We start from the raw sequence: 24,304 nt of genomic DNA, 5'->3' as shown, positions 1-24,304 counted from the left end.
AAAATTATTAAGCTAACAGCATATTGAATATGATCATGTGTCACGTGTTTTTGTAATGCAATATGGTGTCACGATTTGCATATGAAAGTTATTTTCTTGCACGATTTGTAGTGATTAACTAAGAACTGACATGGTTAAGTCCACATCAGCCTCAAGGTACTAGGTGTCAAGATTGCTACATAAGCCTAGCTATAATTGGGAAGCAAAGAAGAAACACTAATTATTTTGACGTTTTGATGTTTGAGAACAAGGTATACACGGGGTATGATTCTATGCTCCTTTCTTCTTATTTTTATTTTGGTAATGAAAAGGTGTTTTATTTTTGAAGGTCTTAATTTGGAGTTTACTTTTATTAAAGGTAGTAGTAGTAGTAATTTTTTTGTTAATTCTTATGCCCGACATTACATTCCTAATTTAATGCCAGGAAAAAAAATATTTTAAAATAAAGAAAAACCTAGTTTAATTTCTTGTTCAATTTAACCGTCACGACTCGAAGATTCTAAGAACTCATCTGCTATTTTTCTCGTCTCTCTCACACCTTCTCCTCCACTCACTTGATTCACCTCCAAACTTTATTAGGGTTTTGCTCCAATCGTTATTGCCTCTGCTTTCGCTACATTTACACGGCCTAACGATGGTCCGGTGCCATGGCCTCCGCCTCGCCCGCCGCTCTCTTACATACCTTCTGCGCCATAATAATTATTCAATTGTACGGTTTTATACTCTCTCTTTCTTGTGTGATTATCTCAGATATCATTTAATTGATTGTAGCTTTGCGATTCCATATTGAAGGGAGGATGCAGGGGCGTCGGCGCTGCACCGTGCAGTCAATCCAGGGGCATTTTCTATTTAAATAATGGATATGGTACTTCGAAAACTCTGGATTGTAGATTGAAATTGCTTACTTTATGATTTATCTCATTTAATTTTTTTCTTTGGTGGGATACATCAGGCAATGGCAAGTATGTGTTAAAGCCAGGCTTTTGGAGTGATAATATAGGCGCCACACGGTCAATCCATGGAACTGGTAACCACTTACTCATTGATTTCTTGTTGTGGGTTATGAAAGTAAGAAAGTTGCTTTTTTTTTAATAATTGGAAGAGGGTTAAAGATGAATACTAGCATTTTGATAGTTAACATGTTCATCATGCATTGCAGTCACAATTTCTTTACAGGAGCTATGATTAGTATCAGCTAAATGACTTCGAGGATGTACTCATTAAAACACAAACGCAAAATAATCAGAATTTTGAAAAAAAAAATATTTTTTCACTTAATTTTAGTGCACCATTATCTTAAGCGGATGACCTTTCTCCCCCTTATAATGAGAAGTGTTTATTTCGGACTGAATTTGGCTAATGTGTTTAATTAGTCAACTATTACTTTTAGTTAAACATAGGAGAGATTGAAGAACAAGGTTTTTTTATTTTTTATTTTTTTCTTTTGCTCACTTACTTGGAACACAACCAGTTGTTTGTGATGTTTCTTATTTCATTAACTTCCATTTATGATCCAATCTGCTTTACAAGTGTGTAGCTAACTGGTTCTTGTTTTCTTTCCTCCTTATCTATTTTCCCTCTCCACCTTTCTAGCACATTTGTCAAGAGATTTCTATGATGTCCTTGGTGTTAATAAAAGTGCATCAGCATCCGAAATAAAAAAAGCTTATTATGGGGTATGATTCTCTCTTCTTTTCTTCTGATCCTGGAAGGAAACTACAATCCTTATCCTTAGTGTGTTGAAAGGGTTTTGTTCAATGTTTCGTATGATGTGTCTGCAACAGCTTGCAAAGAAGTTGCATCCTGATACTAATAAAGATGACCCGGAAGCTGAAAAGAAATTTCAAGAAGTCCAGAAAGCATACGAGGTATATTTTCCTGGACCTTCAGGTTTACAAGAATTATTTCCCAATTATCTTCTGCCTTTATTGGGTTCATCTTATTTTATTTCCTGATCTTTCTGCAGGTTTTAAAGGATGATGAAAAGCGCCAACAGTATGATCAGGTATGAAATATTTTATCTGTAATTAATTGGTTTAAGGATATGGTAGGAATTACCGATGACCACTCACCTCATACATAATCTTGCATATGCTTGTGCATATTATGAGTCAGATAAAGGGACTTTCAACCTTAGCAATAATACACTAAGAAAGCATGGGATATGATGGAATATTGATGTTTCGATGGATTTCAGCTATACTTACCTTAAATCTCCCAGCATATAAGTCTATAAGTTCTGGAAATTTTTAAAAACTACGCAAAAAGATCCCTTGTGGAAATATGTTTTGTCATTCTGTTTGTAGTGTCTTACTTTCATCTCAGAAACAGTAGACTTTCATGCATACAAATTCAAATCATTAGTTTCTCAATTCTGCTAACAGATATAATTGCTGTATCTTTTGCAAGTTTTGAAGCTCTCTTGTCATTTTCTTATAGATATTCTTTGAAAAATGCATCACATTCACAATTGGGTTTTTGGGTCTTAACCATTCAGTTGGCATTACTTCATTTCCTGTAACAGGTAGGGCATGAAGCATTTGAACGTGCTGGTACAGGTGAAGGTGGGTTTGATCCATTTGGAGGTGGTGGGGGCTTTAATCCTTTCCAGGACATATTCAGAAATGCTGATGTAAGCCTCTTTTTCATAATGCCTTGTTTCCTATGTTCCATTCCACGTATACCTTCTCTTTTTTTGGGGATTTTACCTACCTAAACTACTAGTACTTCTGAATCACATTCACCTATTGGCACAGATAGTAGAATGAGATTGGATATTGTTGAAGTGAAATAAGAACACTTAGTTTCCGGACTTAGGATAGTTTATGCAATGGGTGCTTACTGATTATAATGTAGCTGTTTTCCCCACAATGATGATTGCTACGGTGGGGAATAAAGAAACAAAGATGAGTTCACCTATTCCACGTCAAACTGTTCCTTCTACATTTAGTGCTTTTGAAGGACTAATCATAACGACCTAAACTAACTGTTTTTATAAATTTTAGTTTTCTTGTTGTTAAGGTTACATTACTTTGGTTCTCATTTTTTTATGTGGTAACCTTTTACTGATAGCAAACACTGACTTGTTGTCAGCCTGCACTGCACATGTTTATATTTTGTGAAACAGCCTTTGTGCAATACTCTTTAGCTTCTACATATGTTTGATGATAATGTGCGATCTTGTGTTTGGTTATTTTCGGAGATCAGATTTTCAACATATTCAATAGGGACATGGGTGGAGAAGATGTTAAGGTAATTATCAGTTTATCAAATATTAGCATCATACAGCTTGTATCTTTTTCCTTTCTTGCGGGGGTGGGGGATACGAATGTAGTCTAACTAATTTCAGTATTAACTCTAGGTCGCTGTTGAACTATCCTTTATGGAAGCTGTCCAAGGATGCACCAAGACACTGTCAATCATGACTGATTTAACTTGTGAAACTTGTGGTATGGTCATATTTTTCCCCTTTTATATAATCAAAGTGCACGCGCTATTCGTTCTTCAAAAGAAAAAAAATTGCCACATACTGTTGTTCCCAAGTTCATTACTCAGAATCACATAATTTTCCATTTTAGGCGGAGCTGGAGTTCCTCCTGGAACAAGACCTGAAACTTGTAAACGCTGTAGAGGTTCTGGCATGGTGAGTACCTATAAAATTACTTCTTGTAGTTGGAAACTTCACTTTAACATCATGGTTATCTTTCACAGATTATCTCACAAAATGGTCCTTTCACACTCCAAGCTACTTGTCCAAATTGCGGGGGAGCTGGAAAAATTGTTTCGGTATGACATTTACATTTCCAAAATGAAGTTACTGTATAGTAGACAGTCGGATTTTGTTGCTTTGGGCCTTTGGATGCACACTTTACTATGCCCTCTGAAGTTATTCATTGAATGTGACTGCGTTCACTTATGCTGTGAAAAATATCATTCACTGGATCGGGTTTGTGATTGCTGGAATCTTTCCATTGGATAATGTTGCATGCCATTGTTACCTCCTGAATTCTTTTTCTTCACAACATCACTCTGGCTATAATGCGTCTCTTGTTTTGTTCATGTAGAAGTGATAGTGTATAAAAGCTGAAAAGGTGCATCAGGATTTTTGTACTCCTGAATTGAGCTCAAACTTTATTGTATTTCTCTCTGTTTTACCTTCTTTGGCATGCAAAAAGTTCAATGGCTGAACTCATATGATACATCAGTTATCTGTTAATGAAACGAGTTTGTTGAGTTCTTACCACAAACTCAGACATCATTATGACAAGTGTTAAATACTGTACTTTCAACTATCACAAGATCAATAAATCTGAGGGTCGAAATAGTTTCTGGAAGAAGTATTGCTGTTAACTAAAATAATACTCCTCCTATTTGGCCTGGAATAATTAAATGCTACTGTACTCTACTCACATTGAAATTATGGTGGTTGGTTATTATAGTCTTACTTTTTGGCTTATCTGGAAAAGGACTTCTGCAAGTCCTGCAGGGGTAAGCGGGTAGTAAAAGGGCCAAAGACAGTGAAGGTGAATATCATGGCAGGTGAGCTCAGAGAAAATCTCAGTCATTTCTCCACCATGTTTATTAATCTTACAGTTCTTACTTTGAGTTCCGTTTCGAAAGGACTTCCAATTCGATATTTTGATGTGCATAAATTGTGGTTTCTAAGTAATAACTGCAGATTAGGATGGATGACTTATTTTATTGCTTTTCCCTTGTAAACTATCGTAGTCTATTGAACTGCCATTGGTTGGGAGACATTGCAGTCTTGCTACATTAGCAACCACATAGCTATACTTCAACAAATACTCCCTCCGTCCCAAGCTACTCGCACTTATTTCCTTTTTGGGCGTCCCAAGTTACTTGCACTCTTTCCATTTTTAGTAAAAAATTTCACCTACAGCCGTCATTTTTGACTTTCCTATACACTCATTCCTTAATCTCCGTGCCGAAAAGGAAAGGAGCGAGTAGCCCGGGACGGAGGGAGTATTTGATATCAGACATATGCTTTATTTTATCAATTTTTTGTTAGAAGCTTGAAGCTTCCTTCATGTTTAATACTATATTATTGTCTGATTTCTGAATTAGGGCCTTGGAAGCAATTTAATTGTTCTCTAGTTAGTGTATTTTGGCTATATGATGCTCACTATGATGATGAATGTGGTTACAAAATGACATGTTTCTGCATGGTTCTGTATCTACAGGAGTGGACAATAATGAAACCATTAAAGTCCCCAGAAGTGGTGGATCGGATCCTGATGGAAATCAACCGGGTGATCTTTTTGTTGTACTTAAGGTGGCTTGATTTACTTGCTCAGTAGCTGATGTTGCAATTTCTTATATGGGTTGGCATTGACATACTTGTTAACCATGCTGTATTATTTACAGGTCAAAGAAGACCCAGTGTTCCGAAGAGAAGGGGCTGATATCCATGTTGATACGGTTTTGAGCATCACTCAGGTAATACGCGTCTAGTAAGTTGGAGTTTCAAGTTCCACCTTTGGAATTTGGATTTGATAACTATAGATTACAATGAGTTCATAAATTGGCCTACATCCTACTTTGGCTTCATCCATGTTAGCTGTGCATTGGTTAATAATCCAGTGATATACAAAAATATTAACCTCAAGAATAAGAAGCTCGTGCTTTCCATATCTTCTTTTTGGAGCCTGATTTTTCACTCTGGCCAAGTTGATCACATCTTGTGCTCTTTTGCAGGCAATTTTGGGAGGAACGATTCAGGTCCCTACACTGGCCGGGGATGTTGTTGTTAAGGTTTGTTAGATATAGCTTATCAGTTAATTTATTGTTTATTAGATAATGCAATCATGATTACGTAGTGTGTGCTTGCTGTAGCGTACTCTCAAACCCTTAACTGTAGTCATATCTGATATTTCACCTATCATTTCTTATATGTAGGTTCGCCCTGGCACTCAACCTGGGCAGAAGGTGGTGCTGAGGAAAAAGGGTAAGAGTAAAGAGTTTACCTGGATATTCACAGTTTCCTTTTCTCTTTGATGTTTAGTTCTATATAATGAATGTTGAATTCATTTCTTGAACAAAGGGATTGATTATACAACTTATTTTGTTTTCTAGGAAAATAATGTTTTGCTGATGTCTTTGTGCAGGAATTAAAGTCCGAAATTCTTTTTCATTTGGTGATCAATATGTGCACTTCAACGTTAGCATTCCAACGTAAGAAACTATGTTTCTTCTTCTTTAGTTAAAACTTTCCTTCAAAAAGTTTGTCTGCCTATATCCTGACTTAACAGACTAATAATTAACTGATGATACTCATTGTTGTTATATTGCCTCGTCTCTAGTGTACCTTTTCCCCTTGATTTGTCTTACCCTATGTTTCTTCAATACCATATTGCATAAATCTACTGTCATACATCATTTAACCTACTTGCTTTTCATGCTACCTTGTACCAGAAACCTGACACACAGGCAGCGCCAATTGATCGAAGAGTTTGCTAAAGAAGAACACAGAGAAGACGATAAAGGTGCGGCCGCAGGAGCATCGGGCTGAATCACGTATCGCTCTGTCAGTGAAATCTAGATAGGCAGAAGGAGAGAGTGATTGAACTTTATTTCTTGGCGGAAGATACTTTTTGGCCTAGCAATTTTGGGTGTATTTGTAGTGACCATATTTATTATAGTTCCATAAATGGTAGATCTGGATTTCTTGGAGGCATACTGTACATATAAACCATATTCAAATTCAGATTCACCGACCTCAGACTTTGTCGCAAAATGATTTAACACTATAAGCCTTGGTTTTAAACTTTTTACTCATTTAAAATACAATAAAAACAAAAAATGCCCACAAGTTTTATAAGTACAAGCGTTGAAAAGTTGTCGTCAATGTTTATGAGCACTAGTTTTGAGAAAATAGTGTGCAGTGTAGATATTGATATACAGTAATATAATGTTTTTATTGTAAAGATTTCAATGTTGCATATATTTGTGGCATAATTAGGATTTTAATGGTTTAACCAAGCAAAATTCAAATGTACATTTGTGACGTGAGAGAGAATGCTAGAGAGGGAAAGTTGGAAGGAGAGAATAAGAAAACAAAAATGAGATTAATTTTAGTATTTCCAAATAAAAGTTGTATATTAATGCGTAAATAATATTCCCGCCAAAGCCATTTCGTGAAATATCACTGGGAATCCCTTCCAATCCCAAGAACTCTCTTTCTCTCTCTAAAACTCAGCTATGCAGATTCCGGTGATCGATCTCGCGCCCTACTTGGAATTCTCCAGTAATTCTTCGAGCGCGGCCGACTTGGAGGCCAATTCGAATCTGAAGAGTCTATGCTCGGAGGTCAGCCGAACCCTAAAAGAGACGGGGGCTCTGCTTGTTAAGGATCCGCGATGCTCCGCCGAAGATAACGATCGCTTTCTCGACATGATGGAGAATTATTTCGAAATGCCCGATGATTTCAAGCGCCAGCAGGAGCGTCCGCAGCTCCATTATCAGGTCGTTTACTTCCTGATTCAGTAGTGTGTGTTTTTGACTTCGACTGATTTCGAATATGGTATTGACAATTGGAATTAGACACTTATAGGTTGGGGTTTAAGTAAATTCTGGTGTCTCAATTTGATTGTGTTAGTATTTTTGCGTTTGATGGCATTGGTATTTACGCAATGCACAAATGTGCATTTTACATCTCAGCTCCATTTACCGTAGTCAATTGTGTTTTCTTCAACCAATAGTAAACCTTGCATTTTGTCTCATCTTCAATATAAAATAAACCAAATGTATGATCAATATGGCTTGGTTGGATGATCTCTGCTGGTAGTTGGGTGGAAAAAAATAGTGAATTTGATTGCTTGGAGTGGTATTAGAGTAAGTCGCAAGAATTAACAGAGTAACCACATACCCTCTGTATCCAAAGAAGCATATGCTAACGTTCATATTTGGACAAGTTTATTTGTTCCTTAGTGATTACTCTCTGTTAATTTATTCAAATATCATATCTTAACCCCCTACGGAAAGTTCTTTTTTTCTTTTTCTCGTTTGGCTGGGTGCTACTCAAAACTTGCATGATCACTTGTTCTCGTCCAATAAAAAATGGAGACTTTTCTAAGTTGTAGCTAAGTATCAGTAGTTCTCTCCTAAGGTTAATTAGGTTGGCATAGTCATACATCTGTGATAGGAATACCAATTAGTTCAAAATGTAATTATATAATTATAAATAACAGATGTTTCCTAATACTATATCATAAACATGTTATATTTTGTAGAAGCATTTTTTGACCATACAACAGCTGTCATGCTACTCCCGGCATAAGCTGAAAGGACTGTAAAACAAGAGAAATCTGTGGATTTGTCAGCTTGTATTTAACTATTTATACATATCTTACTTTTGTTTGAACACTTTTTTTTGGTCATAGACTTACCTGCACATAACGTGTTAGTAAGTTTTTCATGAGCTTTGAGAAAAAGAGTTTAGGAAGAGCTATACATTGAACTTGTGTTCTATTCTTATGCTCTTCTCTCCCTTATCCATTTTGAGTTCAATCTAGATAATGATGGGATTATATAGTTCATATTTATGAACTTTATAATGGCTATATCTTGAATTATATTTGTTTGGAGTGACTCCCTGTAAGGTTACCTATTTGCTTCTCTCTATCAATCAATTCTAATTGCGATGTTGATGTTATGTTTACTCAGGTTGGAGTAACACCGGAAGGAGTTGAAGTACCCCGTAGTTTAGTGGATAAAGAAATGCAAGAGAAACTAAGATCGATGCCAATAGAATCTCAGCCTTCCAGACCCGCTGGACCTGACCCTAAGTGGCGGTATATGTGGAGGGTTGGTCTACGGCCATCAAGTACCCGCTTTAAGGTCAATCTCTTAATGGTGTTCTAGGACTGTTGTTTGTATGGTTCTTATGCCTATACATATTTTTTTTGGCAGGAACTTAACTCTGAGCCTGTCATACCCGAAGGATTTCCTGCGTGGAAGGACACCATGGATTCATGGGGTTATAAGATGGTATCTGCGATAGAGGTAAGTGTCAGATTCCCTGTTCTTGTTTTGCATGGTTAGTACTAAATCACTTACTTCTTTCATGCCATGACATTCTTTGTTAGGTTGTTGCTGAAATGGCAGCAGTTGGATTTGGCCTGCAGAAAGATGCATTCACTTCTCTTATGAATCAGGTTAAATCTTTTTAATCCTATATATTACAAATGCATGACTTCCACACTGAACATCTACTCAAATGTTGGGTGTGGGTATGTGATCTTTGCTGTGTCAGGATGCAAATCTGTTGTACTTGTGTAATTTCGTCACCTCAAACATTCTTTATGTAAAAATATCCGCTTTTCATCTCCAGGGACCACACCTACTTGCTCCAACAGGAAGCAATCTAAAACGTCATGGCCAAATGGGCACTGTATTTGCAGGGTATCATTATGACCTCAACTTTCTTACTATTCACGGTAGGAGTAGGTTCCCGGGATTAAATATATGGCTGAGAAATGGACAAAAAATGGAAGTTAAAGTTCCTGTGGGATGTCTTCTCATTCAAACCGGAAAGCAGGTGATTCCTAAGTATTACCATGTCTGAAGATAAATACCTATAGTATTAACTTTTTCATTTTTGTTTTGTTTAGCTAAAAGATAAGCACAATTAACTCATGCTACGAAAACCATATTGATTCACTGTTGCTGATGGGGCTAATATTTTTACTGTTGAGGATGAAAACGTGCTACCATGATAGAAGTGTGATAACTTGATAAGCATTACTATTAAATCTTATGTGTTTCTTACTTTTGCTGTTTAATATCTTCCAATTAGCTAAGCATTAATTTGAGGTGTGAACTTTGGATCTTTCCTAGTACTATTATTTTTCTCTAATATTCTAATGGAGTTTTGGTATACAGATAGAATGGTTGACTGCTGGAGCATGCATAGCTGGCATGCACGAAGTTGCTGTGACTGATCGCACAATTGAAGCAATGAAAGTAGCTTCAGAGAAAAACCGCAGCCTGTGGAGAGTTTCCTCAACAGTGAGTTGATGCACTGTGTCATTCCTGCTCTTCTGCTTTGCTATGACCTTGAAACGAAATGACTTGCTAAAATGTGTCTTTTTTCTTTAATGACCTAGCTTTTCGGGCACATAGCGTCGGATGCAGTTTTGAAACCACTAGGCCATTTTGCGGAGTCACCAATAGCCTCCAAATACCCTCCTATGTGTGCTGGAGAGTTTGTAGAACTGGAGCTCGCAATTATCAATCTCAAAGGAAGTAAAGAAGAGGCATCGTAATTTGCAGCTGGAGACTGGTTGATTTATTTCCAAATAGCTGTGTGTGTTGTGACGATGATTACTTGAATCAATTGGTGGATTGATAATATTATCCTTTGATTTCGATGGATGAAATGAAACTTTCAAATTTCAATAAAACAAGGCCTATTATATGATTCGCGAGGAAGATAACGTTACATACAGCTTTGCTACTTGAAAACTACCAAGATGAAGGATTAGACTATGATGTTCTACAACAGCTGAAGTTGCTTGCAGTAGGCACAAGTTCCTGTCCAGGAACGACAATCTTGGTACCCTGAAGAAGTGCTTCATTTCTTCGGGATTCTGCTTCGTTAGCAACGAGGGATTTCTTGCTGATGACACGATAAATCTCAGACAGGCAAGCTTGTTCAACATTTGTTGCCTCAAGTGCTGATAATTCCAACACTACCTTGTTCTAATCCAAACAACTTCCAGTTCATTATTTGGACACTTGAGCTAATAGAAAGAGAGCAAGAAGTAATCAAGCTCTATGTTAAGCAGAGCAATTGGTAGGAGATCAAAATCCTAAAATTAATAACCCATGGAAGCCTGTGGTTAAAGTAAATAGCATAATTTGCATTAGGTATAAAATGAATAGAGAATAAAAAATAGCAAAGTAACCAACAAGAATAAAAAATAGCAAAGTAACCTTTGTTGGCCAGCAGTGTCCCAAATCTGGGGCTTGATCTATCTCAACTGTGCGCGTCTGGAACTCAACTCCGATGGTGGACTTGGAGTCCATACTGAATCGCCGATTAACACGGTTTTGAAGACGTAGTCGACTTTGTTGCCGCCGTACAAAAGGAAGATGATGGAAATAACGATAACTATTTCAACAAGACTCATTCATTCACTCATCTAATGCTATTGTTTCGTTTCATTTCATTTCAAACTAGTAGTAGTATTAATTTATTTGTCGAGGCAACAAATTTCGGGATCATGACATTGCAATTTGCATCTTCACAGTTTATTGTTCAATACTTTCAAACTCTAGTTGCTAATAATAGTATGGCTACTTAATTGAAATTTTCGATGTATAACTATTTATTAATTATGTTGCAGTATGATACTCAATTGGTCCCATAAAAGTTTCATTTGATTTGGGCATACATTTAAAAATTAGTTGAATACTACCTGAATTGCGTTTGACAATGAGACTTTTAATAAAGAATGAAAGAAATATCATATGAGTAGCAAAATAATTATGATTAGTAAAATACTGTTTGATTAAATTAGTATATGAGTATAATGAATATATTAATAAGAAATATTCCAAAGAGGTAAAATTGACTTTTAATTGTGCTAATTTTTGAAGTTGGGCCGATCCTATTTCATTGGGTCTTTGATACTTTGGACTGCGTCTGGTCCTAAATTTTAATATTCCAGCTCTACTTAGAGCATCCACAGTGGGGCGGACGATAGTCTACCCGATGCATCATGCTTGCTATCGTCCGCCACTTTAGCTCCGCGGATGATGCCCGATTCATCGTCCGCGGACGATGGCGTCGGGACACGCATCGTCTGCGGTATCGTCTGCCCCATCGTGAGTCACGCGAACGATACCGCGGATGATGTAACACATTTTCCCTTTAAAAAAAATTCTTATCTATATATACCTCACATTTCACATTCCATTTTCCACACTTTTCTCTCCCATCTCTCATCAATACTCTTTTCCCCACACACCAATCTTTCTCTCACTAAAAAAATGAGACCCGGTGACGACTGGAGTACCTCGGAGGGCATTACTCGAGACTTATTCGATTGTGTTCATGAGGCTGCGGCGGAGTGCTTGGCCGAGATGGAGCACGAGCTTGAAGCGGCGGAGCAAGTCCAAGCGGAGCAGATCCAGAGGCCGATTCGACGTCGGACGTTTGTCCGCCGCGAGCACGACGTAGCTCACCAACGTCTGTTCGCAGACTATTTTGCCAAGGAACCACGGTGGGGCTCAATGGTTTTTCACCGCCGGTTTAGAATGCGGCGGGATCTTTTTCTCCGCATTGTCCACACGTTGGAGGCACGTGATCAATACTTCCAGTATCGGGAAGATGTCATCGGCAGACCCGGACTTACACCGTTGCAGAAGTGCACGGTTGCGATCCGACAGTTGGCCTACGGCACCACGACGGACATGTTCGACGAGTACCTCCACGTCGGAGAGACAACTGGTCGCGAGTGCCTGAAAAAATTTTGTAGGGGAGTTGTGGAGGCTTTCCGCAACACATATTTGCGAAAGCCGACTACTGAAGATTGTCAAGCCCTGATGAACATGCACGAGACGGTGCACGGCTTTCCTGGAATGCTAGGAATCATAGATTGTATGCACTGGGAGTGGAAGAATTGTCCGACTGCGTGGAGAGGCCAATTTACTAGTGGATACAAGGGCAGCTACCCGACGATGATCCTCGAAGCCATCGCTGACCACCGACTTTGGATTTGGCATGCTTATTTCGGTGTGGCGAGGTCGAACAACGACATCAACGTCCTCAACTCATCGTATCTCTTCACCGAGCAATGCAACGGCAATGACCCGACCATCGAGTTCACTGCAAACGGCCGCAAGCATCATATTGGGTACTACTTGGCCGATGACATATACCCGATGGCATGTATTTTTGAAGACGATCAGCTGCCCAACGGATTGTCACCGAGCTTTATTTGCGCAACGACAGGAGGCTGCGCGGAAGGATGTGGAGCAGGCATTTGGTGTGCTCCAAGTGCGGTGGGCAATAGTGAAGGGTCTGGCGCGTTTCTGGTACAAGGAAGTCATCGCCAATGTCATGTATGCGTGCATCATCTTGCATAACATGATAGCCGAGCACGAAGGTGGAAGCGTCACTGATTGAGGCGATGATGAAGCTGGATCTAGCACGGCGACTAGGGCTGGCAATTTTTGACACGACACGATAACACGACACGAACCGGCACGAAAATAATGGGTTTGGGTCAGAGCTTATTGGGTTCGTGTCCTTATCGGGTCGACCCGTTAAGGACACGAAAATTTCGTGTCGTGTTCGTGTCGTGTTCGTGTCGGGTTCGTGTTATCCGTTAACAATACGTGTCCGTGTCGTGTTCGTGTCGTGTTCGTGTTATCCGTTAACAAATAATATTTTAATATTATTAATTCTTATTATTTTCATTTTTAATAGGTTTAACCGTTATCAGGTCGTGTTGTTATCGAGTCGTTATCGTGTCATCTCGTGTACGTGTTGTTATCGTGTCGTGTTGACCCGAATTGGTTCGTGTCGTTAATGGGTTCGTGTCGTGTTCGTGTCTGAGGGTTTCGTGTCGTGTTCATGTTCGTGTTTGAGGTTTTCTTAACGGGTCGTGTTCGTGTTTGTTGTTATCGTGTTCGTGTCGTTATCGTGTCGACACGATAACGACCCGACACGCACGATTTGCCACCCCTAACGGCGACTCCGCCCCACGTTTCGAGGATTACCAATAGGCTACAATGAGGTTCTAGCGGCACAGTCCTCAATGCGCAACCAACAAGACCATGCTCGGCTCATGTCCGACATGGTTGAAGAAATTTGGGCACGTAAATGCCGCTGAAATTGTAGTTTTTTTAAAGTATTTTATATTATGCTCTTTCAAGTTTCAATAAAATGAAGTTTTTTTAAAATTTTTGTTATGTTACAATTTTATATATTCAAATATTATATAAAAGTAAAATAAATACAAAAGATAAATAAAATGCTATAGAGCGGAGTACAGGGCAGGCTATAGGGCATCCCACTATAGGTGGATGGATAGGAAGATAAAATGCTGATGTGGCGGAGGATAGAGTGTCCTATATGGCTCCAGTTGTGGATGCTCTTAGGAGGATCATGCTTATTTATTCATTTATATAGATATATGGTACGTATTTTATTTACATATACAATACTCGACATGGTAGATCATAAAAAAATTATTCAAATAATGCTTGGTTAAGTCGAGCAAATTATTATTATCATCATTAATATGATTAGTTTATCATAATCTTACTAAGTCTCATGCATCTTGCTAATTTGTTATCCAATAATTCAATCCAAAGAAAACAATAGTAATCAATTCTTTGATACGAAATTACAATTGCAGCAGGATTAGATTAGACAAGAATAAAGAATCTCCAAGGAACTTTCGATAAAAGATCACAATTATAACTGAATCTAATACCATATTAATCTTCCCATCTTTATACATAATGATATCCCACTCCACTTCTCAATCTCATTGCAATAATTCGATATTATTCTGCTTTTCTAAATAACTTGCATACATCTAAACCTGAACTGTATATCCTAATATTATATCAACACCAACAACTAGAACACAATCACGTAACCAAAACGTAGTCTCTAAAAAGTCTAAGCACCTTAAATATATATACACAAATTATTCATAAAATCAACTTATATATATAACCATTATCACAATACACTACAGATTAAATCCACGTTGTAGGCTACCAAACATTGACAATGGAAATCACTCCTTCACCTACTGGCGACAGCCTTGACTTAGAAGGCGAGTGGAAGCTAGCTTATGCTACGATTTGGGAGTTGTTTGTTGAGGTCTTTTCAAGCAAACACACTTAGCCCTCGTCTCTGTGAGCGTCTGCACAAGAAAGGAGAAAGAATAAGGGGAAGATCATGTGAATCTTGACTACTGAAAGGGACTGATCTCTTCTCTTTAATTACCTCTACTTGACCTTGAAGGTCTTTAATGTATTGAACTGCCAAATCCAACATATCAGCTGTGCTTGTTTGCTGTCATAAACCAATCCACCTTAGCAAAAACATGAAACATGATGTTTTGTTTCTACATTTGGACAAGAAATTAAAGTGAAAACTACCTTGTCTATATTTGGGAAAAGATCTTGCAGCTTCTTCATCTTTTCACTAATTTTGGTGCGTCTCACCTAAGATTAATTAGAAAATCATATAATTATGAATATTGAGATAATGAGGCAACGAATGAGAACAAGAGTTTTTACCCTCTCTGCTATACTTCTTGGATGAGTGGCGCAGCCTCTTTTCGCCCTAATCTGGCAAGTAGTGGTGTCCGGTTGAACTTGCATAAACTTATCCAATTCGGCCATTTCAGAAGCAGTATTAGGCAAGCTCAAATGGTGAACTAAGCCATGGCGTTTACTTGTTTCTCCATTCTGATCAAATGGATCAACATCAGCAACGGGCCAAACACAATCACTAACATAGTAAGCTTAAAAGGAGAAGACAATTTTCAATGCATATATACCTGGTTTTCCAATCCATTGAAGTAGGAAAACATCTTCATACTGTCACCACCTCGACTTCTTTTCAAGCTATTGAAAGGAGAGTCATGATTCCACGAGTCCTGAGGGAAGAGGGCGTCGAACTCTCTGGCATTAGCACTTCCCAACTGGCCATTCTCAGGGCTACGCATGCCAATGCTTTCGTTGACGTTCTCAGGAATGGTAGGCATGAACCTCGAGGATGAAGCGGATGAGAAATTAATATGACTGCTCATACCAGCAGTAGCAGCTGATGATGATGATGGAGTAGCTTTTGAATGGTTTTGAGCTCTGTACTTCTCCACCTCTCCCATCATACCATATCCTAACAAAATTGTTTCAACCAAATACTATAATTTCTTCAAAATACCAACTAATTTCTTGTGAAATTTAATAAAAAAACATAATTAAAATAATCATTTTTGTGAAAATAATTTGTCATTCCAACTCCCACAGCTCATCATCATCTCATATCCCAGATCCAAAAATCAGACTAAATATAGAGCTTTGCAGAAGCTGAATCAAACATGATAATGAGCAGCAAAATTACCATTGAAGAATCCAGCAGGAGAGCTGGTTTGCCTCACAAGATTGGAGCCATTATTCATCCTCGAATTAACCAAATTCTCCATCCCCACGGAATAAGATCCGACGACAGCGTTCTCATACCCGGGCCGGGGCTCCGATTCGGCCTCCTGCTTCAGATGATAATGCATCTGATTAGCGCTCTTCTGGTTCAGATCACGCGGTCCATCCATCAGCGCCGACAACAGAGCTTCCGATTCGTCGCCGCTGCTGCTGTTCTCACCAGTCGAATCCAAAAGCGCGGCCAGGAACGAGCTCGGCGCCGATCGGTACCGCGCTAACCCCTGCTGCTGCTGAAGCTGAGCTTGATTCGCAAACAAATCGGACCCCATCGAATCTCTGCTCTTGAAACTCGGATTTGAGAGAAGAAAGCTGCTGTTTCTACTCATATCTCTCGAGATCGCATCTGAGCTAAACATAATACTACTACTACTACTAATGGAAGCTCCGAGATCAGTGGATTTTGATGGGGGTGAATGAAAACAAGGGGGGTTTATTGTTTCAGTGAAAATCTACAGGAATTTTTGCTTTCTTGCTACTTTTATAACCATCTGAAACATGATAGAATCACAGAAATAGCAAAAGTGGAAGTGGCAGAGCGGAAATCATTAAATTGTTACTCGATTCATATTTATTGACCCCAGATTTGTGAATGTGCCCTCGCTTTTATCTTTTATTACAAATGGATATCGTTTAGTCTTTACCGACATCACCCGGTCCACAAGTGTATTTTACTAGATAGCCCTTTGTTTATGGGCTAATATCTAAGGACCACTCAAAATAATGTCATACCTAACTAGTTGGGTTAAGACTAATTAATTACTACTACTACTACGTGCATGTAGCATATATAGCCTTCGAATCTCGATCCGGGCTTGGGGATTTTATCTAGTTCTATTTTCTTCATTAGTATCTTCTTTGACCTATGGCGGATTCAGGAAACGGAGCCATGGGGTCATAAATAGTGAAGAATGTCGTTGACCTCGGATGGCAGAGGCGGTGCATTGACTGTTGCTGGCAATGGCGACGATGGACGAAGAATGGAGGTGGACTCCAACCCGGGGTGAAGCTGCTGCATCGATAGCTCTAAAGGCCTAACAGAAGTGGACCCCACCTTGTTTTTTCACCACTTGTTAAGTGTGGAGTGTTTGTGTTCATATATTATCGCAAACCTTGGAAGCATAAGAAAACTTGGCTTAGGGGAAAAGCAAATGCTTGTTTATATGGATTTAGTTGACCAATACATGTGTGGTGTGGTTTGGTTTGGTTGCTCCATCTGTGAAAAGGCAGCCGGCCGGTTGAATCATATACCTCTATACTGAATATATAAGCTCTATGCATAAATTAATGATTTTAGTTATGATATAATAAACTTTTTTGTGAATTAATTATTTTTTTTTATTTTTAGTTTCAATTTTAAAACTAGACGTAATTCACTTCTCTACAGTTATATTGGCAAATAATTTCATATTTGATACGACTGCTTCACTTTTCAAGCAATGCACTATACGATACGTGCATACACATTTTACAGTAAAATAATATAGTATTTTTTTAAAAAAATTACTATTAACTATTTACTGTATAATGTATATTCTTAGTCAAATATACAGCGGACAGTTAGTGGTCAGTATTTCTCTAAAAAAAACTATTAACTATTTAATACTACATCCGTCCCATATTAAGTGTCACCTTTAGCGTGGGCACGCGTTTTAAAAAATATAAAGAGAAGTGAGATGGATAAGTTAATAGATTATGGGTTCCACTTATATATATATATATATTAGTTTTATAATAAAATGTTAGTAGAATTGGTTGGTGGAATGTGGGGCTTGCTTACCATTTATGGTAAAAGTGAAATGTGGCTCTTATTGTGGGACGGACTGAAATGACAAAATGTGACACTTATTATGGGACGGAGTGAAATGACAAAATGTGACACTTATTATGGGATGGAGGTAGTAAGTTAAAAAAGGAGAGCCTAAATATAATGGATAGATTTATGGATAGAAGTAGAACATACATGTAATAATGGTGGCTAGTTACCAAAAATAGGATGAATAATGTTGAGGGACAAATGAAATTAACAAATGGATAATGTTTAAAGGGAAGGAGAGAGAATTAATAAATATGAATTTAATGTGCATATATATGTAGAGATAATAAAAAATTAAAAATACACATTACGTTTTCCTGAAATTAACTTGTATTTACATACTACTGTATTAAATTCAACCCGATTAACAAATTGAAGATAATTTTGTCGTCACATTTTTAACTGACCCAATATTTACGGATATAAGTGGGGGAGCGTTATTCTCCTTTTCACATCTTAGATCCTTTTTCCTTCTTAATATTACGCGTTAGATCTAAGGCATCAACGGATCAGATTGATTCTATAAAACTGGTTCCGTGTTGCATTATAGAAGTGTTTGTATGCATTACAGGGTTATTATTGACATTTGACGGAAAAGTAACTGCCACATTTTGGTATCTGCGAATAATGCACCACATGGTCACGAGTAATGCATATAATTGACTATATAATGCACAATATGTGAACTGCAATGCATACGAATAAGATGTACCATGTTATGATGTTTGGACACACGTTTCTTGTTTCCCCTAAGGGTTTAATAAGCTTAGGGGCTAGGGTATAGTACGTAGACACGTATGTAATTTTCACATGGTAACGAGTAATGGATATAATTGACTATATAATGCACAATTTGTGAACTGCAATGCATACGAACAAGATGTGTTGTGTTATGATGTTTGACACACGTTTCTTGTTTCCCCTAAGGGTTTAATAAGTTTAGGGGCTAGGGTATAGTACGTATGCATTAATAACAAATTATAAAACGATACGAATAATTCACCAAATTGTCACGAGTAATGGATGTTATTAACTATATAATGCACAATATGTGAACTGCAATGCATACGAATAAGATGTACCATGTTATGATGTTTGACACACGTTTCTTGTTTCTCCTAAGGGTTTAATAAGCTTAGGGGCTAGGGTATAGTACGTAGACATTACTAACAAATTGTTGTTATTGGAATATACGTATGTGCATTATTTGGTTTAGGTAGTGCATTATGTAGCTGTTAATTGTCATTATCTCAGTATATTATGCATTATTAGAGGTATTGTGTATATGGGTTATTCAACGGATTGAAGATTACATACGTGCATTTAGTAATGTCTACGTACTATACCCTAGCCCCTAAGCTTATTAAACCCTTAGGGGAAACAAGAAACGTGTGTCAAACATCATAACATGGTACATCTTATCCGTATGCATTGCAGTTCACATATTGTGCATTATATAGTTAATAACATCCATTACTCGTGACAATTTGGTGAATTATTCGTATCGTTTTATAATTTGTTATTAATGCGTACGTACTATACCCTAGCCCCTAAGCTTAGGGGAAATTAAACCCTTAGGGGAAACAAGAAACGTGTGTCAAACATCATAACACATCACATCTTGTTCGTATGCATTGCAGTTCACAAATTGTGCATTATATAGTCAATTATATCCATTACTCGTTACCATGTGAAGATTACATACATGTCTACGTACTATACCCTAGCCCCTAAGCTTATTAAACCCTTAGGGGAAACAAGAAACGTGTGTCAAACATCATAACACAGCACATCTTGTTCGTATGCATTGCAGTTCACATATTGTGCATTATATAGCCAATTATATGCATTACTCGTGACCATGTGGTGCATTATTCGTAGCGGTTTCCAGCCATTATTAGATTACTATTGTACCCTCATAATGCACAAAATAGGACAAATAATGCAACACGAGATTAATTACCTAATGTTGATCTTGACCGTCCATTTCTCTAATCTAATGGCTGAAATTAAGAAGGAAAAATGAGAAAATATAGGAAAAGGAAATGAATACATCTCTATAAGTTGCGTAATAATTTTAGTTAGGCTAAAGGAGACTACACGCATCTGTTTAGAAGGCGGCTAATATTTTTTGTAAAAAAAATTCGGATAAGATGCATGTACGGAGGCGAGAGTGGCTGGGCTACTTTCATGAAAACGATGCTTTTTGTTTGTTTTCTCTGTTTATAATATATCATCATACGTATTAATTAATTGTAATCTACTATTTTCGTGTACTTAGCTTAATAGACCAAAGTTTGTAATTACGTGATCTGATCGACATGTCAACATCAATCCATATTACCAATTCCTAATGACTCATGCATTTGCGAGGAATAAGACTTTCCGTCAAAATAAAAAATAAAAAAGCAATAAATCTACCGGGGGACAATATATTTAAGTATCAAACGACTCAACACACCTAAATTATTGCAATAATAACAATTCAGCAGCCCTTAGTCTCACTGAAATACTCTCCAAAAGTTTAGACTTCTATTTCTTTTTTTTATTTTGTTTTAATTTTAATAGTCAACTTCAAGGAGTCAACGGTATCCATATTTCAAAGTTTGCAACTTGCAAGGTTTGAAATTATTAAGTTATGAAACATGAATCTTCCGTTTATTGTTTTTTTCGTGGGTGAAAAGTTTTGACTTATTCTTTATTTTCCTTAGTTTAGGGAAAGAAAGTTGAGTTGGCAAAAAAAAAAGTCTATATGAAATAAATCTTCGGTGAGCAAAACGACGTTGTTTAAATACAAGTGCTATGCATCTCTTTACTACAAGTAAATAACTAATGAGATTTTATGAAATAGCGAAACCCAAAATTTTACGCAATTTGGTAGATAGGTTAAAGTTACTGGCTGAATATTATGATAAAATATAAAGAAGCATACATATTGCATTAATTAATCAGGTCTATATTAGTAATTTAAAAAAAGTCAAACCTTTGCATTTTAGAAAAATCTCTGAAATTAACAATTTAGTTATGCTTTTGTCAACTGGGCAAATTATGGTCAACTTATTAGTTCGAGATATAGGTAGTTAATCTTACAATTGTAATTTTTGATGGATTGTGTGTAACGACCCGCTAAGCCGATATTATTAGAAACAATATTATTAGCTAAATTACTTATATAAGTAGCTTTTACTGCGATTAAATCCGAGCCCCGAGCTTGCGCCGTTTGTACCTACACCAAATGAAATGATCAAAAAAAAAACAAAAAAAAAAAATATATATATATATATATAATAATAATTAATTAATATATATTCTCTGATAGCTTATCCGAGAAGGGCATGACAATGCATTTAATGTTACTTGATGAGTAGTAAAAGCAATAAATGCTGCATTTATGAATGCATTAATGAAGTATGAAAAAAAAAATTCTCATTCTCTGACACAAATGGTGAACTTTCTCTCCAAGAATAATTACCGCTTACGTGGCCATCTTTTATTGCCATCTTCTATAGATTAGTATATTTCCTCACTTTCTTTCACCAGAAAAACGTTACCATCACATATCCTAATCACCCCTTCCCAACCCCACTTAATTCCTTCACAAACCCCACATACTATTTCCTCTTCCTACTTCAATTCCACATCGGACAGAGCCTAAGGAGGAAGATTTACACACACTTGTAGAATCAAGTCACCAATCCAACACCACCTCTTTTTCCCCCACATAAAAGGTAATTCCAAGTTTTTTTTATGCATATACATCAGATTATAGTAAGAATGAAAATGGAAACATGCTAGGTAGCCTTTATTTCCACATATTACATCCGGGACTCCAAAATTCACCCAACACATACAAGTAGCATGCCAAAACCAGAATTTTCCCCAAGCTATTGAATGATAGACATAACATAGGACTTTTAATGATGCTTTAGACAACACCAAAAGCATGTGACTCTTATAACAATTCTATGTAGACCTCTAAAATAAAGAAACTCATCTTGAGCCAATCAGTAAATCTGCCGTGAGGAACTTCCGGCAGCGAGCTAGGCGCTCCGTCGTCAACAATGACAGCCCACGCTCCAAAAACCCATCCTTTCTTTTCGTTCCATGAATCTGGGAAATCTTGGAATGAATTTAACAAAGTCTATTATCATAAAGGTATTTAAAACTTAAATAAAAAAAAGGGGGAGGGGATGAGGGTCTCAACGGCAACGACGCTGGAAGGGAGGGGAGGGCTGGTGGATGCAATCCCAGCCGAGCTACAACCCCGGCCAGAGCCGAGCATGGTCCCAGCCAAGCTGAAACCTCGGCCAGAGCCGAGCATGGTCCCAGCCGAGCTGAAACCTCGGCCAGAACCGAGCATGGTCCCAGCCGAGCTACAACCTCGGCAAGAGCCGAGCATGGTCCCAGCCGAGCTGAAACCTCGGCCAGAACCGAGCATGGTCCCAGCCGAGCTACAACCTCGGCAAGAGCCGAGCATGGTCCCAGCCGAGCTGCAACCTCGGCATGAGCCGAGCATGGAGTAGGAAACGACTCCGGCAGACCTACAGCCTCGGGAAGAGCCGGTCGAGGAGCAGAGTGTAGCAAGGGAGGAAGTATCCATTGCGAGGACATGGCCGGCGAGGAACGTGGAGCCTCCGAGCCGATTCAGCGACCTTGGGGCTGTAATGCATATTGATTTGAGGTCCTTTCCGAAATTAATTTATTCCGGGCCTAAGAATGAAATGGTTAAGTAAGCTAAAATAAATAGTTGTGACCCAAATTGTTTTATTTTTTTAGGAGTAATTAGTAAAGTATAGAATATCAAATTTTGGTTGGAATCTAACTAGCAAACGAAGTGGAAGTAAATAATGCAAGATTTGGAAATTTCGAATAATAATAATAATAATAATAATAATGTTAATAATAAAGTTAAACCTTGAGATTTTATTTCTCATTTAATCAGATTAGTTTAAAACTGAATTAGTATTTTTATTTTCTTTTCCTATTGTGTTGTTTCAAAAGGTTATCTCCGCAAGTAAGGTCGGAGTAAGAGATTCAAGTAAGGAAAATAAGCGATCAAGGTGAGCTTTCTTATACTTAAAATACAAATCGTATTCTATGAAAACGCGAGCACATGTTCGTGGATGTTTTAAAGATATTGTCTTGCCATAAATGTTTTGTGTATGATGCCTATCTGCTTGGCTAAGGCCAAGTGAATTATGAATGATGATATAAGTCGAATTCGGGTCCCGGTGAGGGTGGTGTCCCCGCTCGGACTAGTGTACACAAGCTCCCTCTGTCATGTTGGACAGAGCAGGTGACCGAGGAAGGTGGCCACCTTCCCGGCACATGCATGTAAGGTGACCGTGCGAGAACACCATCTCGACGGCACAAGGTGATCAGATATGGCTAAGTACAGGAAAAAGGGCCCAAAGTGAATATTTTAGTAAGCTCGGGTCTTTTAAATAAAACCCCGAGTATTACTGCAATGATGGCTTGACAATATTTTCAAATGTATATTTGTAATTTTCGGCATTATGTTCACTGAGTACTTTTGTACTCAGCCCTGCATATTTCTAAACGTGCAGGTTGAGTCGTGGAAAGGGGAAGGGATAAGTGCTGTGGAGAGCAATCTAGTAGATAACTATGAACAAAACTCTCGGAGGTTCATGTCTCCATACATGGACCGCGTTCTTTCGTTTCCGCTGTGCCGGTTAAGAGGCAGTGTCTATCTTACTCTTTACTCTGATAATCAGAACTTGTATGAACGGTCACTCGATTCTACATGATCGAGTGTATTTTGGTTATAAGTATTTCCGTATTTAAGTTATTATGTGCGTCTCGTTTTGCTTTGGCTTTATTTTCCCCTAAATTCTATCCCCGCTTCTTATAATCCCTCCTTAGTCGCGAATTCCCCGGATTATGCTATCCTTAGCTAACTGCGGTCGTGACAGAGTGGTATCAGAGCATTCTTTCTCGCTCAGAACCCGAGGGTCTTTTTCAATAATATTCGGTCTAGCATTGTTCCGCTAGGCTTTTTCCTCTAATAAAAGAGACTCCCAGCACCTACCCCCAACACGCTCAACCAAAGCAACGGTAAGTGATTATACTTTGAAAGCAAGTGTGTATTTTCCTATTTACTGAACTGTGTATTAAAAATTTTTTTTTATACATAGCCTTAACGGAACATCAATCATAATTTGCCAACGCTTCCCTGAGCAAGGCAACAAAACCAAAAACATTATAACAAGTAGTTCCGAACAATAGTGAAATGTGTGATGTGACGTAGAAGTGACTTTT

At 37.9% G+C, this 24,304-nt stretch overlaps 3 protein-coding genes and 1 long non-coding RNA gene across 4 annotated transcripts; 2 read left to right on the top strand and 2 right to left on the bottom strand.

The window, feature by feature from the left end:
* Positions 1–483: 483 nt before the first annotated feature.
* Positions 484–6,690, top strand: LOC121802048 (chaperone protein dnaJ GFA2, mitochondrial-like). Its single transcript, XM_042201593.1, has 18 exons — positions 484–709; positions 793–865; positions 953–1,027; positions 1,594–1,676; positions 1,785–1,868; positions 1,967–2,005; positions 2,525–2,632; positions 3,208–3,252; positions 3,362–3,449; positions 3,579–3,643; positions 3,712–3,786; positions 4,467–4,539; positions 5,202–5,293; positions 5,386–5,457; positions 5,716–5,772; positions 5,917–5,965; positions 6,126–6,192; positions 6,433–6,690. Exons 1-18 carry the CDS (start codon positions 635–637, stop codon positions 6,527–6,529), a joined length of 1,317 nt encoding a protein of 438 aa, XP_042057527.1. The 5' UTR covers positions 484–634; the 3' UTR covers positions 6,530–6,690.
* A 449-nt stretch (positions 6,691–7,139) lies between these two features.
* LOC121805900 lies at positions 7,140–10,438 on the top strand. Its single transcript, XM_042205932.1, has 7 exons — positions 7,140–7,482; positions 8,683–8,856; positions 8,929–9,021; positions 9,105–9,173; positions 9,350–9,556; positions 9,901–10,026; positions 10,125–10,438. The coding sequence occupies exons 1-7, from the start codon at positions 7,219–7,221 to the stop codon at positions 10,281–10,283; spliced, it is 1,092 nt and encodes a 363-aa protein (XP_042061866.1). The 5' UTR covers positions 7,140–7,218; the 3' UTR covers positions 10,284–10,438.
* A 34-nt stretch (positions 10,439–10,472) lies between these two features.
* Positions 10,473–11,251, bottom strand: LOC121805901. The gene is made up of 2 exons (XR_006051550.1): positions 10,954–11,251; positions 10,473–10,853 (listed from the first exon to the last, which is right to left on the bottom strand). It is a non-coding gene; the product is annotated as an uncharacterized LOC121805901 (long non-coding RNA).
* Positions 11,252–14,684: 3,433 nt separating this feature from the next.
* LOC121805314 (transcription factor bHLH130-like) lies at positions 14,685–16,783 on the bottom strand. Its single transcript, XM_042205120.1, has 6 exons — positions 16,115–16,783; positions 15,549–15,889; positions 15,286–15,456; positions 15,145–15,210; positions 14,990–15,058; positions 14,685–14,906 (listed from the first exon to the last, which is right to left on the bottom strand). The coding sequence occupies exons 1-6, from the start codon at positions 16,566–16,568 to the stop codon at positions 14,838–14,840; spliced, it is 1,170 nt and encodes a 389-aa protein (XP_042061054.1). The 5' UTR covers positions 16,569–16,783; the 3' UTR covers positions 14,685–14,837.
* Between the last annotated feature and the right edge of the window lie 7,521 nt (positions 16,784–24,304).

The sequence above is a fragment of the Salvia splendens genome, chromosome 5 (genome assembly GCF_004379255.2).
Source record: "Salvia splendens isolate huo1 chromosome 5, SspV2, whole genome shotgun sequence".
In the NCBI taxonomy this organism is placed as follows: domain Eukaryota; kingdom Viridiplantae; phylum Streptophyta; class Magnoliopsida; order Lamiales; family Lamiaceae; genus Salvia; species Salvia splendens.
The sequence above is the reverse complement of the archived record's forward strand: the minus strand, read 5'-3'. Positions and strand labels throughout refer to the sequence as shown.

Bases quoted from the DNA above. Each gene is read 5' to 3' on its own strand.
- LOC121802048 (XM_042201593.1), top strand. From the start codon at position 635: ATGGTCCGGTGCCATGGCCTCCGCCTCGCCCGCCGCTCTCTTACATAC. The intron at 866-952 runs GTACTTCGAAAA...GGGATACATCAG, and splicing joins CTATTTAAATAATGGATATG to GCAATGGCAAGTATGTGTTA. The intron at 2,633-3,207 runs GTAAGCCTCTTT...TTCGGAGATCAG, and splicing joins ACATATTCAGAAATGCTGAT to ATTTTCAACATATTCAATAG.
- LOC121805900 (XM_042205932.1), top strand. From the start codon at position 7,219: ATGCAGATTCCGGTGATCGATCTCGCGCCCTACTTGGAATTCTCCAGT. The intron at 9,557-9,900 runs GTGATTCCTAAG...TTTGGTATACAG, and splicing joins TCATTCAAACCGGAAAGCAG to ATAGAATGGTTGACTGCTGG. The intron at 10,027-10,124 runs GTGAGTTGATGC...TTAATGACCTAG, and splicing joins TGTGGAGAGTTTCCTCAACA to CTTTTCGGGCACATAGCGTC.
- LOC121805314 (XM_042205120.1), bottom strand. From the start codon at position 16,568: ATGTTTAGCTCAGATGCGATCTCGAGAGATATGAGTAGAAACAGCAGC. The intron at 15,890-16,114 runs GTAATTTTGCTG...CAATTTTGTTAG, and splicing joins TCCTGCTGGATTCTTCAATG to GATATGGTATGATGGGAGAG. The intron at 15,211-15,285 runs GTAAAAACTCTT...AATTAATCTTAG, and splicing joins CAAGAAGTATAGCAGAGAGG to GTGAGACGCACCAAAATTAG.